The sequence below is a fragment of the Conger conger genome, chromosome 6 (genome assembly GCF_963514075.1).
Source record: "Conger conger chromosome 6, fConCon1.1, whole genome shotgun sequence".
NCBI classification, from domain to species: Eukaryota; Metazoa; Chordata; class Actinopteri; order Anguilliformes; family Congridae; genus Conger; species Conger conger.
In genome coordinates this window covers 60,287,169-60,301,266 of record NC_083765.1, presented here as the reverse complement: position 1 = coordinate 60,301,266, position 14,098 = coordinate 60,287,169, and the positions used below count along the sequence as shown (strand labels likewise).

General features: G+C 43.9%; 1 protein-coding gene across 2 annotated transcripts in view; it reads left to right on the top strand.

Annotated features, from left to right (window-relative positions):
* LOC133131455 (amyloid-beta A4 precursor protein-binding family A member 2-like) overlaps positions 1–10,943 on the top strand; it is an 86,968-nt gene extending 76,025 nt beyond the window's left edge. For both annotated transcript variants that reach the window (XM_061246828.1, XM_061246827.1), the window contains 6 exons: positions 48–233; positions 3,200–3,379; positions 4,649–4,861; positions 6,049–6,168; positions 7,171–7,311; positions 9,310–10,943. In XM_061246828.1, coding sequence (XP_061102812.1) covers positions 48–233; positions 3,200–3,379; positions 4,649–4,861; positions 6,049–6,168; positions 7,171–7,311; positions 9,310–9,381 — 912 coding nt within the window. In that variant the 3' untranslated portion in view covers positions 9,382–10,943. The remainder of the gene's footprint in view (positions 1–47; positions 234–3,199; positions 3,380–4,648; positions 4,862–6,048; positions 6,169–7,170; positions 7,312–9,309) is intronic.
* The last annotated feature ends 3,155 nt before the right edge of the window (positions 10,944–14,098 follow it).

Here is a 14,098-nt window from a genome sequence, read left to right as displayed (position 1 = left end):
CAGTGCAGGCCGTGTTGAGAGTGTTGATCCTGTGTGTTGTTGCCTAGGAGACCATGATGGACAACGCCCTGCGCACCATCTCCTACATCGCCGACATCGGGAACATCGTGGTGCTGATGGCCCGCCGCCGCATGCCGCGCACCGCCTCGCAGGACTGCATCGAGACCACGCCCGGCACCACAGACGGCAAGAAGCAGTACAAGATGATCTGCCACGTCTTCGAGTCGGAGGACGTGAGTGCTTCCTGTTTCCTGTTGCTGTTCGCTTCCGATTGGCTGTGTTCTAGATCTGACCGATCTGAGGGAGTCTTGCCTGTCAATTCATCAAAGGCCAAAACAAATAGGAGGTTGTAGACAACGTACTGTATGTTGCACTCTCGTTTGATGCGTGTTATCTCTACAAAATTAGAACACAGAATGCTTGTCTGTCTATGCCTTTGTATGTTTGTTTGTGTGTGTGTATGTGCGCATGCATGTGCAGTACATGTCCATGTGCGTGTGTATGCGTGTGCACATGTGTGTGTGTGTGTATGTGCATGTACAGTATATGTCTGTGGGTGTGTGTGTGCATGTGTAATGGGGGAGGGGGGAGCGGGGAAGTTTGGAATTTGGAGTAGTAATCGATTACCACATATGAATATACACCAACAGCAGCGGTGCCCAAATCCGGTCCTGGAGGGCCCATCATCATGCTGGTTTTTGTTCCAAACAATTACCTTAATTTTAGCTTTCTGAGCCCTCTATAGACTACACTGGTCCACTCCTTCACTGGATCAGTAAAATCTTTAGGATACATATGCAGTCTGTGACTGTAGCTGGTGCTTAAACACATATCAGATTTAGACATGATTCAGTTAATTCAATAATTAAGAGCAGAGGTTGGCACAAAATCCTGAAACAGATCGGCCCTTGCTGTGCACCTACAATAGATATAAGCATCATAAAATAACAATAACCACTAGCATATATATCCAGGAGTGCTCAGAGAACTAAGGATATCTATCCATCCATTATCTTAGCCTGCTTATCCTGAACAAGGTCGCAGGGGGGCTGGAGCTTATCCCAGCAGAAATTGGGGCGAAAGGCAGGAATACACCCTGGACAGGTCGCCAGTCCATCACAGGACACACACACCATTCACTCACACACTCATACCCACAGGCAATTTAGACTCTCCAATCAGCCTAACCTGCATGTCTTTGGACTGTGGGAGGAAACCGGAGTACCCGGAGGAAACCCATGCAGACACGGGGAGAACATGCAAACTCCACACAGAGAGGCCCCGGCCGACCGGGATTCCAACCCAACCTTACTGTGAGGCGGCAGTGCTACCCACCGTTATAATTTTTATAAATCAATGATTGCCATTTGCTTTGTAATATCTAATAAATGGTCAAGTAACAGATGACTAGAAGCAAGGTTCTAAAATTCCAATATAAGAAGGAAACGACAGGCCTGTTACATTTACCTACAAAATCAAATACTGGAATGTATCATTTCAGACACGTTATAATTATTTCTTGAAAAAATAGAACTTGTAGCTTTGAACATGTGTTTTTTCAAGGGGAACGATCTACTATATACAAAAAGGTTAAATCCAATGTTGTACTGATGTTGTACAGTACTGTATCTCTCTTACAAAGTACAAAGGGCAACTAAATGAGTTCCTGGAATGAAAGGTAAACATTAAAAAGTAAGACCTATGGTACCTAATTTATTCAGGCTTTGTAAAAGGAGACTAAGGTTTTTCAGTTTCAGTTTCTGTCAGCAGAAATAAAGTGAAAGCATCACTTTATGATATCAGGAAGAATATGCAGCATATTTCAGTTGTCAATGTACGAAAGAAGCCTTCAGGGTGTTCAAGCTGTACTGTTTACTGTGCCCTAGGTAGGGAACCTGCCATTCTGACACTAGCAATTGCCAAGTATCCCTGAGTAACAGCAATAAAACATTAAGCCCTGAACGCAACGGCTTAATAAAAACAGCAGCCTCAGTGGGAAACAGTGAGCAGCCACACAAGGGGGCTCTACCGCTACCGCTAGCCTCAGGTGATAAGCAAAGGCTGCCTGGTGATGTGGCGCTGGGCTGGGGAACCCGGGCGCTGATTGGCTGACGGCTGGCCCTGGCCAGTCCCCGGGCTCCGCTGAGCCTCTGAGCCTTCCTCTGCATTGCAGTTGTTCCTCAGACTGTGCCGGGCTTAATGAGATGGACCGATACTTAAAGACTGATGAGTCAGTGTTTGCGCGTGCAAGCCATTTAGCCAAGGCTCCTGTTTTATGCTTGTGAGTGTTCCGTTGGTCAAATTACATTTACTTTTAACAATTGCCTGCTGTGAACTATATATTCATCATTTAATGCGTCTCCGCAGATTGGGGAGATGGCTTAAGTGTATTTTTTGTGCTGCCTTATGAGAATACTGACTTACTGTACTTTGGTCTGATTTAGACTTGAGGTACAGGGGCCAGATGAAAAATAGGGAGTAGATTATCTCTTTTTTTACATAATGTTCTCAGAAAAGAGCCTTGATTGGCAGTGACCGTGGATGGGTCATTTCCATGCTTTCTGTAGCCCAAGAACTGCTCTGTGGCGATCAGTGTGAAGCCGTCTTTTAACTACCAATCTATGAACAGTGCAGTTCCTCAGCCTGCATTCAAGTCTTTTCAGACCCAGCTAGTTCCGTTCACGGTGCCCAAGGGAGACAGTCGCAATGAAACATTAAACTGAACTTTGCCCCCCCCCCCCCATTTCCTGGCTGCTTTGTGCAAACTTCTTGGACTTTATAGAAACGCAGTGGTTTCTGACTTCACTGACAAGGGGACTTTATTTAGCTGGGCTGTTTTGGATTCATAGATTCCCTTTTCACTGTTAGTCATGCCAGGGGTAAAAGCCAGCACTCACTGGTGGAGAAGATAGAACAAATCGTGCACAGAACTGCACACATAAATAAATAAATGTTCAATACTTCCTTTGTTTTGGAATGGGCAAGGTGGGAAATGCAATTAAATCATAACTTCTTTATATCTACTGTTTTTTGGCGGGGTGGATCTTCTGTTGTCCACTGAAAACACATTACCACATTATTTCACCTGACCTGTGGCACCATTTTGTCTTCTATATGTATGAATACTTTCCCCTCCATGGCTGGCACAGTGACTGTTTGTCTTTGCCACTGATGTATTCCGGTGCTTCCTCTCCCACAGGCACAGCTTATTGCACAGTCCATCGGACAGGCATTCAGTGTGGCCTACCAAGAGTTCCTGAGAGCCAATGGGATCAACCCTGAGGACCTGAGTCAGAAGGAGTACAGCGACATCATCAACACGCAGGAGATGTACAACGACGACCTCATCCACTTCTCCAACTCGGAGAACTGCAAAGAGGTGAGCGCCAATGGGTGACAGGGCAGCCTGTAGCCCTGTGGCTAAGGCACTGTGCATGGGACCCGGAAGGTCGGTGGTTCGATCCCCGGTGTAGCCACAATAAGATCCGCACAGCCATTGGGCCCTTGAGCAAGGCACTTAACCCTGCATTGCTCCAGGGGAGGATTGTCTCCTGCTTAGCCTAATCAACTGTACGTCGCTCTGGATAAGAGCGTCTGCCAAATGCCATTAGTGTAAAGTAACGGTTCCAGCTCCAATGTTAAGATCCTTGATAGCTGTTGGGCCCCTGAGCAAGGCCCTTAACCCCACATTGGTTTCCTGCTTAGTCTAATAAACTGGAAGTTGCTTTGTACGAAAGCATTAGCTGAATAACTGTACAGTACTGGGCAGCACACTTGGTTTTGTGTGTGTGGGCATCCTCATGCCTCAAACCACGGGGCTCCCCCTTGAACTGAATCAGCAGCCCTTTATTGTTTTCATGCTGTGCAGAGACAGAACGATGGAGCACTTACGCATGCCACTCTGGCCCAGGGCAAATTAGAAGTTGATGTTGGTGGGAGTATTCTCCTTTTGTGGAACCAAGTGGGGATACAGCGTAGTAACACACTCGACAGCCACTCTCCAATTGAAAAGCTTTATTTACGATGTGCAAAGGGAGATTCGCGAGGGAATGCTAATTATGTCCGAATCTTAGCACAATAACCACAAGTGAGGGTTTAAGTAGCCTGGTCAGAGGTGTAATGAATGTAATAACATTCCCGGGATGGAATATACATGGGACTCAGACTTCCCAGGGACTCTGTTCCTGTTCCTGTAATACTCTTATGAACAACAGTTCAACCGTATATGTGGCCAGCTGTCCCTAACAGTGGGAGGGCTGTTGCAGAGTGTGCATGCGTGTGTGTGTGTGGGTGAGTGTGTGTGTGTGTGTGTGTGTGTGTGTTTGTGTGTATGTGTATGTGTATGTGTGTATGCGTGGATGTGAATTTGAATTAAGTTAAAACCAAAAACAAGTTGATCAATGACATTATAACAAATCTAACCTTAATTGCTCAAACCTATCAATGTAAACCCCTCTTTTGGGGGAACTAGCACCATATCTAGTTAACAATGCTTTATTGGCATGAAATACATTGGTATATACTGCCAAAGTATACACATCGATATAGGAATTGGCATATGAATACAATATGAATGTTTCTCTCTCTGACCTGAGCACTCACCCCTCTCTCTGCGGTCTCCATGGTAACCCCTCCCCCTACCCCACAGCTGCAGCTTGAGAAGCAGAAGGGGGAGATTTTGGGTGTGGTCATTGTGGAGTCGGGCTGGGGCTCCATCCTGCCCACGGTCATCCTGGCCAACATGATGAACGGAGGCCCCGCAGCCCGCTCCAGCAAGCTGAGCATCGGGGACCAGATCATGTCCATCAACAACACCAGCCTGGTGGGGCTGCCCCTCGCCACCTGCCAGGGCATCATCAAGGTGCTGCCGCAGGAGTTTGGGTTGGGTTGGGTTGGGTTGGATTGGGCTGGGCTGGGCTGGGCTGGGCTGGGCTGGGTTGGGTTGGATTGGGCTGGGCTGGGTTTGGTTTGGTTTGGTTTGATTGGGATAGGTTAGGTTAGGTTAGGTTAGGTTAGGTTAGGTTGGGTTGGGTTGGTTGTCTGGGCAGGGCTGGGCTGGGCTGGGCTGGGCTGGGTTTGGTTTGGGTTGTGTTGGGCTGGGCTGGGCTGGGCTGGGCTGGGTTTGGTTTGGTTTGGTTTGGTTTGGTTTGGTTTGGTTGGGATAGGTTAGGTTAGGTTAGGTTAGGTTAGGTTGGGTTGGGTTGGGTTGGTTGTCTGGGCTGGGCTGGGTTTGGTTTGGTTTGGGTTGTGTTGGGCTGGGTTGTGTTGGGCTGGGCTGGGCTGGGCTGGGTGGCATCAAATGAGACAGAATCGAGTACTTCAGTAAAACTAAGTATAAGGAATTTAAGTCCATGGAAGTTCTTGTTCTTATTGATTCTATGACATTTATTGTTGTTATGAATTTTATTGTTTTATTGTTTATTGTTTTTTATTGGGTTTTATTGTTTTTTTATTTATCTTTTTCTGGTTTGATTGAGACAGCAGCTTGTACTTCAGCGAAACTCTGTATAAGGAATTTAACAGCATACTATGCAGGATTTCACGCCTTGCTGTGGTCCTCTGTTACCTACACAGTTATCTTGGTTCTTATATTTCAAATCCTTTATATCTCTGTTTTTTCAATAGCTGTCACCACAAGGATAAGCAGTTCCACGGTTGACTCGTTAACTTTTCACTATGCTGTACTTTCGCTTCTTCACTTCCATCACAACATTATCCAGTTAGCCTAAGCCTGATCCCACCTGACCGGCTCTGTAGCCACACCTACCCTTCCTCACACAGTAAAGAGCAGCATGCCCAGAAATGATCTTTTCAGGGTAGATATCCTGCATACTATGCCATAAATTACATGGAAGTCCTGCAGTACAGCTAAAGTGTACATCAAATATGCTGCTATGTGTCGGTTTCCTTTTGCCTTGAAGCAATGGCCATGTCAAATAAATGATTCAAATAGAGATAAGACAGAAATGAAGGGGAAGAATGGAGATATATGTTTTTTGCTGCAGCCCTGTGGTCTATAACTGTTTCCTGTCTGGGTTTACACGTTAGGGCCTGAAGAACCAGGTCCAGGTGAAGCTGAACATCGTGAGCTGTCCTCCAGTCACCACCGTGCTCATAAAGCGTCCGGACCTGAAGTACCAGCTGGGCTTCAGTGTGCAGAACGGCATTGTGAGTCTGAAGAGAGGCCTTCAGTCCTGTGCTGACATGTATCTAAACTCCACTCACACACAGCATCGCAGTCAGGATGTTCTCTAGGCCATTTCACCCCCTTGTGGTCCATAGTAGACTTGCAATTGCATTTGGTTTTGTGCTGTGTAATCATTTCCCGTCAAGTACAGAACTAATTGTTTCTCTCTCTCTTTCTCCTGTTCCTGTTCATTGCACATTGCACAAAATCTGTTCATTGCACATTTACTTGTGATCAATTTTACAAAGTACAATAAAAGAGTGCCCTGCATTCACCACATTGGTTAGAATGTAGAAAATGGAAAAGCGGCAAATAGAAATGTGTTAATGCTGCAGTCCCAATAAAAACGGCATTTTCTGAAACTTGTGAAACTTCCATAAAGGCCCAGTCTGCTACGGGCTGGAAAAGAGCTACAGGCTGGGAAAGAGTTTCTCAGCCACTCAAACACTGTAAGGGCTTATTAGGGCATCAATTGGCAGTCATTTAAAGCAGACAGCTGTTAACTTTCCCAGACTCAAAATCTCTCTCTCTCTGTCTCTCTCTCTCACACTCCCTGTCTCTGCTTCGTAATTTAAGTATCTTTCGGAAAATATGTTGTGTTAACAAGGCTATCTTGGGCTACAAGTTATGTTTGTAAATAAACGTGGGTAAGGCAGGTGGAATTGGAAAGAGTCAGTTTGAATATATTTATTTTTTTACTTTTGTTGGTTTTATTGTGTTTTTACTTATTTATGGTATTACTGGTCTGATCATTGTTTTACTGGAGGTCTAATTTAAAAAAATCATTAGTTACAAAAGGATTTTATTGGGTGTTATATTTGGTTCTTTTAAACCGTTTTTGGTGTCCCTTTTTAATTTATTTGACAAACATTGATATGGATTGAAGGTTATTTATTTCTGTAAATACCTTTACAATGTTTAAACAAAGGGGACAAAGAAATGAAATCTCTGTCTCTCTCTTCTCTCCCCCCTCTCTCTCTCAGATCTGCAGTCTAATGCGCGGTGGCATCGCGGAGCGAGGAGGGGTCCGTGTGGGACACCGCATCATCGAGATCAACGGGCAGAGTGTGGTGGCCACGGCCCATGAGAAGATCGTCCAGGCCCTGTCCAACTCCGTGGGCGAGGTGAGCACTGAACACACACACTTGAGCTTGGGCGAGGTTAACAGTGAACACACACACGTGAGCATGGGAGAGGTGAGAAGTGAACACACACACACACACATGAGCGTGGGAGAGGTGAGCAGTGAACACACACACACACATGAGCATGGCAGAGGTGAGCAGTGAACACACACACACATGAGCGTGGGAGAGGTGAGCAGTGAACACACACACACACACACACACGTGAGCATGGGCCAGGTGACCAGTGAACACACACACGAGCATGGCTCCAGGCTGTATGACTGTGTCCATTCACATACAAGGGTAACGGAAGGGTTACGGAACGGAAGGATTCCACACCTGCTCTCACCCTCTCAGAAATAAAGTCACTGTGGAGGTACATTTTTGTTCTTCATGGATCCATGTTCTTCGAATTTCCCCAATGTACCTTGAAAGTAAAGTAATGTTTTCTTTGGGTACAAACATGGACACTTTCCAAGCAAAAAAAGGTATACATTAATAATACTTTATATTGCTGGCTAGGGGTACAGTTTTATGTACCGATATGGTACTGCCCCAGCAACAAGCATTTCTACGTTTTTAGGCACTTTTCATGCCTTTATTTCTGACAGACACACTGAATCGAAAGGATACAGAATGCAAACTGTCAGAGAATATTGCATTCTGTCATACTTTTCTTTATAAGTAAGGGAATTCTGTAGATTCTATAAAACAGGGTTTTGGTCTTGAATCAGGTTTGTACAGAGCCCCTTCTCAGCACCCTCGTTGAAAACAACACTTCGACATGAAAATCTGTTCTCTCACAGTTTTGCAATCTGTGCATTTGGTTTGCCAGTCTGTACACTCAGTTTTGCAAATGCTGTATGATATTCATATCTTACTAAGCTTACAATAGGTTGATTCCCTGCATTGATTATCACTTAGAGACTCATAGACTGAGGATTATAAGTATTCAAAGTTGCTGTCTTGAATACATTCAGTGTTTACACTTTTTTGCTAAGTGCAATGACCACAGTCTACGTCGACCAGCAATAGAATGTTCATGAATGTTCTGCGGACTATAAACCTTCATAGCAACCCCACAAAATATGATCCAGCTGAATTGCAAAGATAAGGCTGGTATTTCATGACCTTGGAATTATAAGGTTCTATCTGCGTTTTGAGTGGTTTTGAGATACCAAAGTGAATGGGCTACACGCAGATAAAACCTTTGAAATTATGCTTTTTTTTTTCAAACTTCCAACATTTTTTTGTGTAAAACTTCACACATATACTCTGTTAGCACTTTATTAGGTAGACCTGTACACCAGCTTGTGACTGCAAATATCTAATCACCCAATCATGTGGCAGCAACTAAATGTATAAAAGCATGCACACATTGTCAAGAGGTTCAGCTGTTTTTCAGACCAAACATCAGAATGGGGAAAAAATTTGATCAAAGTGACTTTGACCGTGGAACGATTGTTGGTGCCAGACAGGGGGGTTTGAGTATCTCATAAACTGCTGATCTCCTGGGATTTTTGCGCACAACGGTCTGGAGTTTGCAGAGAATGGTGTGAAAAACAAAAAACATCCAGCAAGCAAAAACGTGTTGTTAATGAGAGAGGTCAGAGGAGAAAGGCCAGACTGGTCAAAGCAAACAGAGCTAACAGGAAGGTGACAGTAACCCAGTAGCCACACATTACAACAGTGGTATACAGAAGAGCATCTCTCAACACATGTCAAACACGTGGATAGGCTACAGCAGCAGAAGACCAAAAAGTCTAAATAAGTTTAATAAATACCTAATAAAATGCTCACTGAGTGTATATTTAATGCCCTATAAACAACATGTTTATGACACCAACTCATTTTTTTCAAAATTGTCAGTTAGGCCTTGATTTGTTGAAAAATGTGTTCATTTATCGAGAACATGAAAGATCAGTGGCTGATGAACAAAAGGAATGTGTAGGTGCCCTGAAGAGATGTTTCCTCCTCCCTCCTTCTCCCACCCAGATCCACATGAAGACCATGCCAGCAGCCATGTTCAGACTCCTAACTGGCCAGGAGACTCCGATGTACATATAGGGCCCGGGCGGACATTCGCTCCCAGGCAGAGCCATAAAGCAGCCGGTGTTTACAGACAGTCAGGGGCCAGTCCCCGGGCCCCTGGGCCACGGAGGAGGCCCCTCAAGCAGGTGGAGAGCTCTCCTCAAGTCTCCATTTCCAGCCATCCCTAATTTCTTTTTCTCTGCTTCTCGCACCGCTAAAACAGGGGCTCGCCATCCCCCTTTCATCGGGACTAATATACTGACACAATAATCTCCAAGCTTTCAACGGAAACGGAGCTGATGATGTGGACGTTATTTATTTGTGCTGTCTGTGTGTGGGATGTAGGTCTGGTGAGACAGTGTGGAGAGAATGAGTGAATGCATTATGGTTTATTTTTTATATGCATTATATATATTTACATGGTATATACTGTATATTCCTATTTTTCTCGTTTTTTCGTTTTTGTTGTTGTTTAAATTCTAAATGTAAATACTTTTTTTTTTTGCTAATGCTAATGGGGTTTGTTGAGAAAGACCAGTGTTGTGATTGTGTATATACTGACTTTACCAGCAGGTTTTCATTGTGGGAAATGTGGGTTCCTATACAGTTGACATCCCAGATGTGGATTATAGGACATTTGTAGATAAAGCTTGGAACCTATAAACTCACTCCAGATTTTGATTAGTCCTTTGAGCTTTTCCCCCCTTTCACCATGAAAGTCTAAAGATACCACTATACTAAACATTTAGTGATAGAGAACCTTAGTCCTGTGGTAAATACTTCAGTCTAAATATTTGGCAGTAAAGCTAAAAGTAACTTCATTTTAGTCCAGCAGGATTATAAAATCAATTTGAAGGGCAGCGTTTTTTCTTCTGTGTCTATTGTTAAAGTAGTTCAATTTTAGTAGCAGCCCATCTATTCAGATTTTGTCATTTGTGAGTCATGCAAATGCAGAAGTGACTTATATTTGGCTGTATAATTATGCATTTTACAGATAAACTATTTTAATCGAGCCACAAAAAGCTCCACAAATCTCTTTTTTTACTACTTACGTAGGACAGGGTTATGTTCCTCCTTTTTAAAAATAAAAAATACATCCCCTTAAAGATTAACACACATTTTAAGTTTGCCATGGAACTGCATCCAAAACACTGTATGAATACATGCAACTGTATTTTTAATACATAGATATTAGTATTTTTTGTTCTTTTGTGTTTCCTTGAGAAGCTCTGAACTTTGTTTGAGTGGATTGTGAATGTAATGTACTCTTAGAACTGTGTCCATGACCATCTGCAGTATTAGAATGTGTGTACATAATGCAGACCTTGTCTAGTATTGTGCCCCTTTGGGAATTACTGTTAGTCACTGCAAACCTTCTCTTCCCCAGTTATGTTGGGTGTCGGGGCAACAACTCTGATTATAATGATGAAGTAAAAACCACTGTGACTGAAGAGGCCTTACCATAGAGTAATGCTTACGAGAAATGTACTAAAATAAACACTGAAAAATAACAATACATTAAACCTATTACCTGTTTGCATGCAGATGAAGATAGAAGACAAGTCATTCTGGAAAAATAATAAAATAAGTAAACCAGATTTTTGAAAAATGTTTCTTTTGAATTGGTTGTCATTCATTAGTAACAGATAAGTGATGAGAAATTGAAATATTTTCAGAGTATTACTTCCTTGGAACTTCAGACAGCAATGCAAAGATTACAATAGACTGGAAATTAAAGGAATAAACAATGAGAAGTCTGAGATGGAGAGGTGGGAAGACCTGTCAATTTCATTGTGACTGTAACAAAGCAAGTCTTTCTCTTGTAACAGTGGATTACCCCAAATTAAGAGCATTATAATATATTTAACACATGATTAAAAATGTCCAAGTGGGAAGCTAAGGTATAGAGAACATCGGATGCTTTTGTTCAGGAATGCTGTTCTTTACTGATAAGCCATGCAAAACCATACTGTATACAGTATGCTGGATTTTATTCATGGTTTGTTGAGATGGCCATTACACCTAGCACTGTTGCACCGAGGGGGCATAATGTGTTATTTGGAAAATGCTAGCTGTTTGATTGAATGATTAATAGTCGTTCATTGCACAATATACGAATGACTTAATTTATTAAAGATTATATTGACAATTTAAAAATGATAAAGAGCCTCCTAAATGTAGCACAATTTCACACCACACACATGGATAACCTTGCAGGTGAATCACTTAATGTATGCGATCACACAAAGGCAAAAGCCACGACACTGACATGAGTAGAGTGATACAGTGCTTTCGTTGCTTGCAGCAATGGAATGCAGTTGCAGGAACTGCCACCTCCTGAGTACAGCAGAAACAGAAGAAAACCTGTTCAGTAAAATAAATTACGAGTGTGGAGGCAATGTCTTTAAGGGCAATGAAACAACACTGATCGGTGAGTGCCACTACCTTATCCTCAGCCCTGTAGTCTCCATCTCTTCCCTGTATCAATCTCAGTAAGTGGAAGGGGCTGGATTATCTCCCAATCTTTGGCTACAGGCTCGACTCCCAGCCATTTGCCTGCAGCATCCACCCAGCTGCACTAGGATTGAGCAAGCTTTTCTCCCGGCTGGTCTCCTTCAGCGAGATCGCTCGACTCTGGGGATTTCACCAAGGTATTCCTTTCCTCTGGGGCCTCTCTCACTAACCACATGGAATCTACTTCCTCATTGGGACTTCATTCTCAGTACAGCCCACATCCCATGGGCTGATGGCCTTGCTGATGCAAGTCCACCAGGTCTTAATCCCAGGTGATGTAAATTCCAGGTGCCTGAAACCCATCAATTGGTGCTACACTGCAGATAGCCTTGCTTCCGACTGCCTGAGCTAAAACACACAAAGGAACAGGCATCCGCAGGTACTTCAGCCTCACCTGAAGGTATTCCTCTAATGGGCTAATTGGCTAATCTGTAGTGCACTTTATGGGAAGGATGACCCCCCTGATGTTTCCAACAGGCGTCAACTGCCTGCTATATCTGACTTCTTGTTTTTTGATAAGACTCATGGGGGTAGTTTTAAACTTCCGGAACCCACTCTTCCACTGTTCCTCTTCCATACTCAGCAAAACATAAATTTGATTGGGGTTCTGAATAAGGTGTTTAACTAGTGTTTAACTTTATATGGTGTTGCTAGCAAATGCCACTTTTGTTAGAAGTTCTGGCCACCTCCTCTTCTTGGCTGGTAGGAGGGAGGGTATAGTTCAACCTCTCACATGGGCCGTTTCCCCATGGGTGATAGGGAGTAGTTTGGCTCTGCAACTCAGGAGTCAGGTGTACCTGCTGGCAGTATAGCTCTCACTAGTCCTCTTCCAATAGGTCCCATTGACATAGCAGCTCCAGTGTCTTGTCAGCTTCCAATGCCCTCTTTACTCAGCCTCTGTCTCCATCTCCAATATAAAAAAAAAAAACAACCCTGGTATCACTGGGTCTGCCAGCTGCTATGCTGCACTTGAAATAGACTGGACAGCTGGAAGCTGAGCCCAGCTCATTAACAAAAGGTGAGTGGCGTAATTCTTCCACTGAGAATGGTTATCTGCGGGCACCCTGGAATGAGTTGTGAAAATCTGCTGGAGGCTGGCTTTGCCTAGAAATGCCATCCATGTTCCAATTTTTCCTTCTGGGGCCTGTATCACAAAGCAGGATTACTGAGTTGCTGGATGACCGCACTGAATAAAACCCGTAACTCTCCCAAACCTGGAGCATGGACTGAAATAAAAAGAGCTGTTCTGTGTCTTACTCAGTGCTGTTATCCAGCGAACTCAGAAATCCTGCTTCGTCATACAGGCCATAGGTCTGTACTGGATTTCAAAATCAAATCTGCTGAGGACTCACCTTTTATAAATGGCCAGTTTTGCAGTCCTCAGCTAGTACAGTGGGTTATTGTCATTGAAAACGGTGGCCTAAAAAATATTCAAGGAACTTCTCTGTTAAAGTCCACTTCAGCGGCAGCAGCTCCATAGTACTGTGGTTAACGATGCCCTCAATTCCTCCGCTTGCACAGGAAATTAGCCTCCTCCCAATCTCAGCAAGCTGCAACAAGGCAGCTCCAAGCCCCTGGTGGCTGGTGCCCACTACCAAGTAGAAAGGCGAAATCAGCATACGCAATCACCGGGGCTGATATGAGCTCCAGTTTCAGAGTCTGGGGATTCCAGAGCTGTGACAAGGGCAGGATTCATGTGCTTTCAGGAAGGCCAGAGAAGAGAGAGAACAGCTAGCTGAGAGAAAGTAATCACAGATCATCTGCAAAAGCCTGCAAAGCCCAGGAACAATTGCAACTCTGTTACTCGACAAGGTCGTACTATTTCCATTTCAACACAGCATTGATTTTTTCAGGATTTATGGCAACTGCCTCTGCAAAGATGCCAAGGCATGATATCCTGCACTGAAAGGGGACATGCTTTCTTCACTTCACCTTCAGGCTATATTCCCTGAACTGAGACAACACAAGCTGAAGACTGAAGTGTTGCTCAAAGGAAGTGGAAAACACAACCATATCATCCATCACTAGTAGCATTGAGTGGAGATACTGGCCTCTGATAATTCTTTCCATCGGTTGTTGAAATATTCCAGGGCCATTAAATAGCCAGAAGGGCATTCTGCTGAACTCAATGAGCCCAAAAGGGGTAGAGCCTTCATCCTTTACAGCAGTGCTACTTAACTCCACGTCCTGTGGGCCGCAGGTTGAATTTTCTTCAACCGTGCGCTACACCGCCTGATTT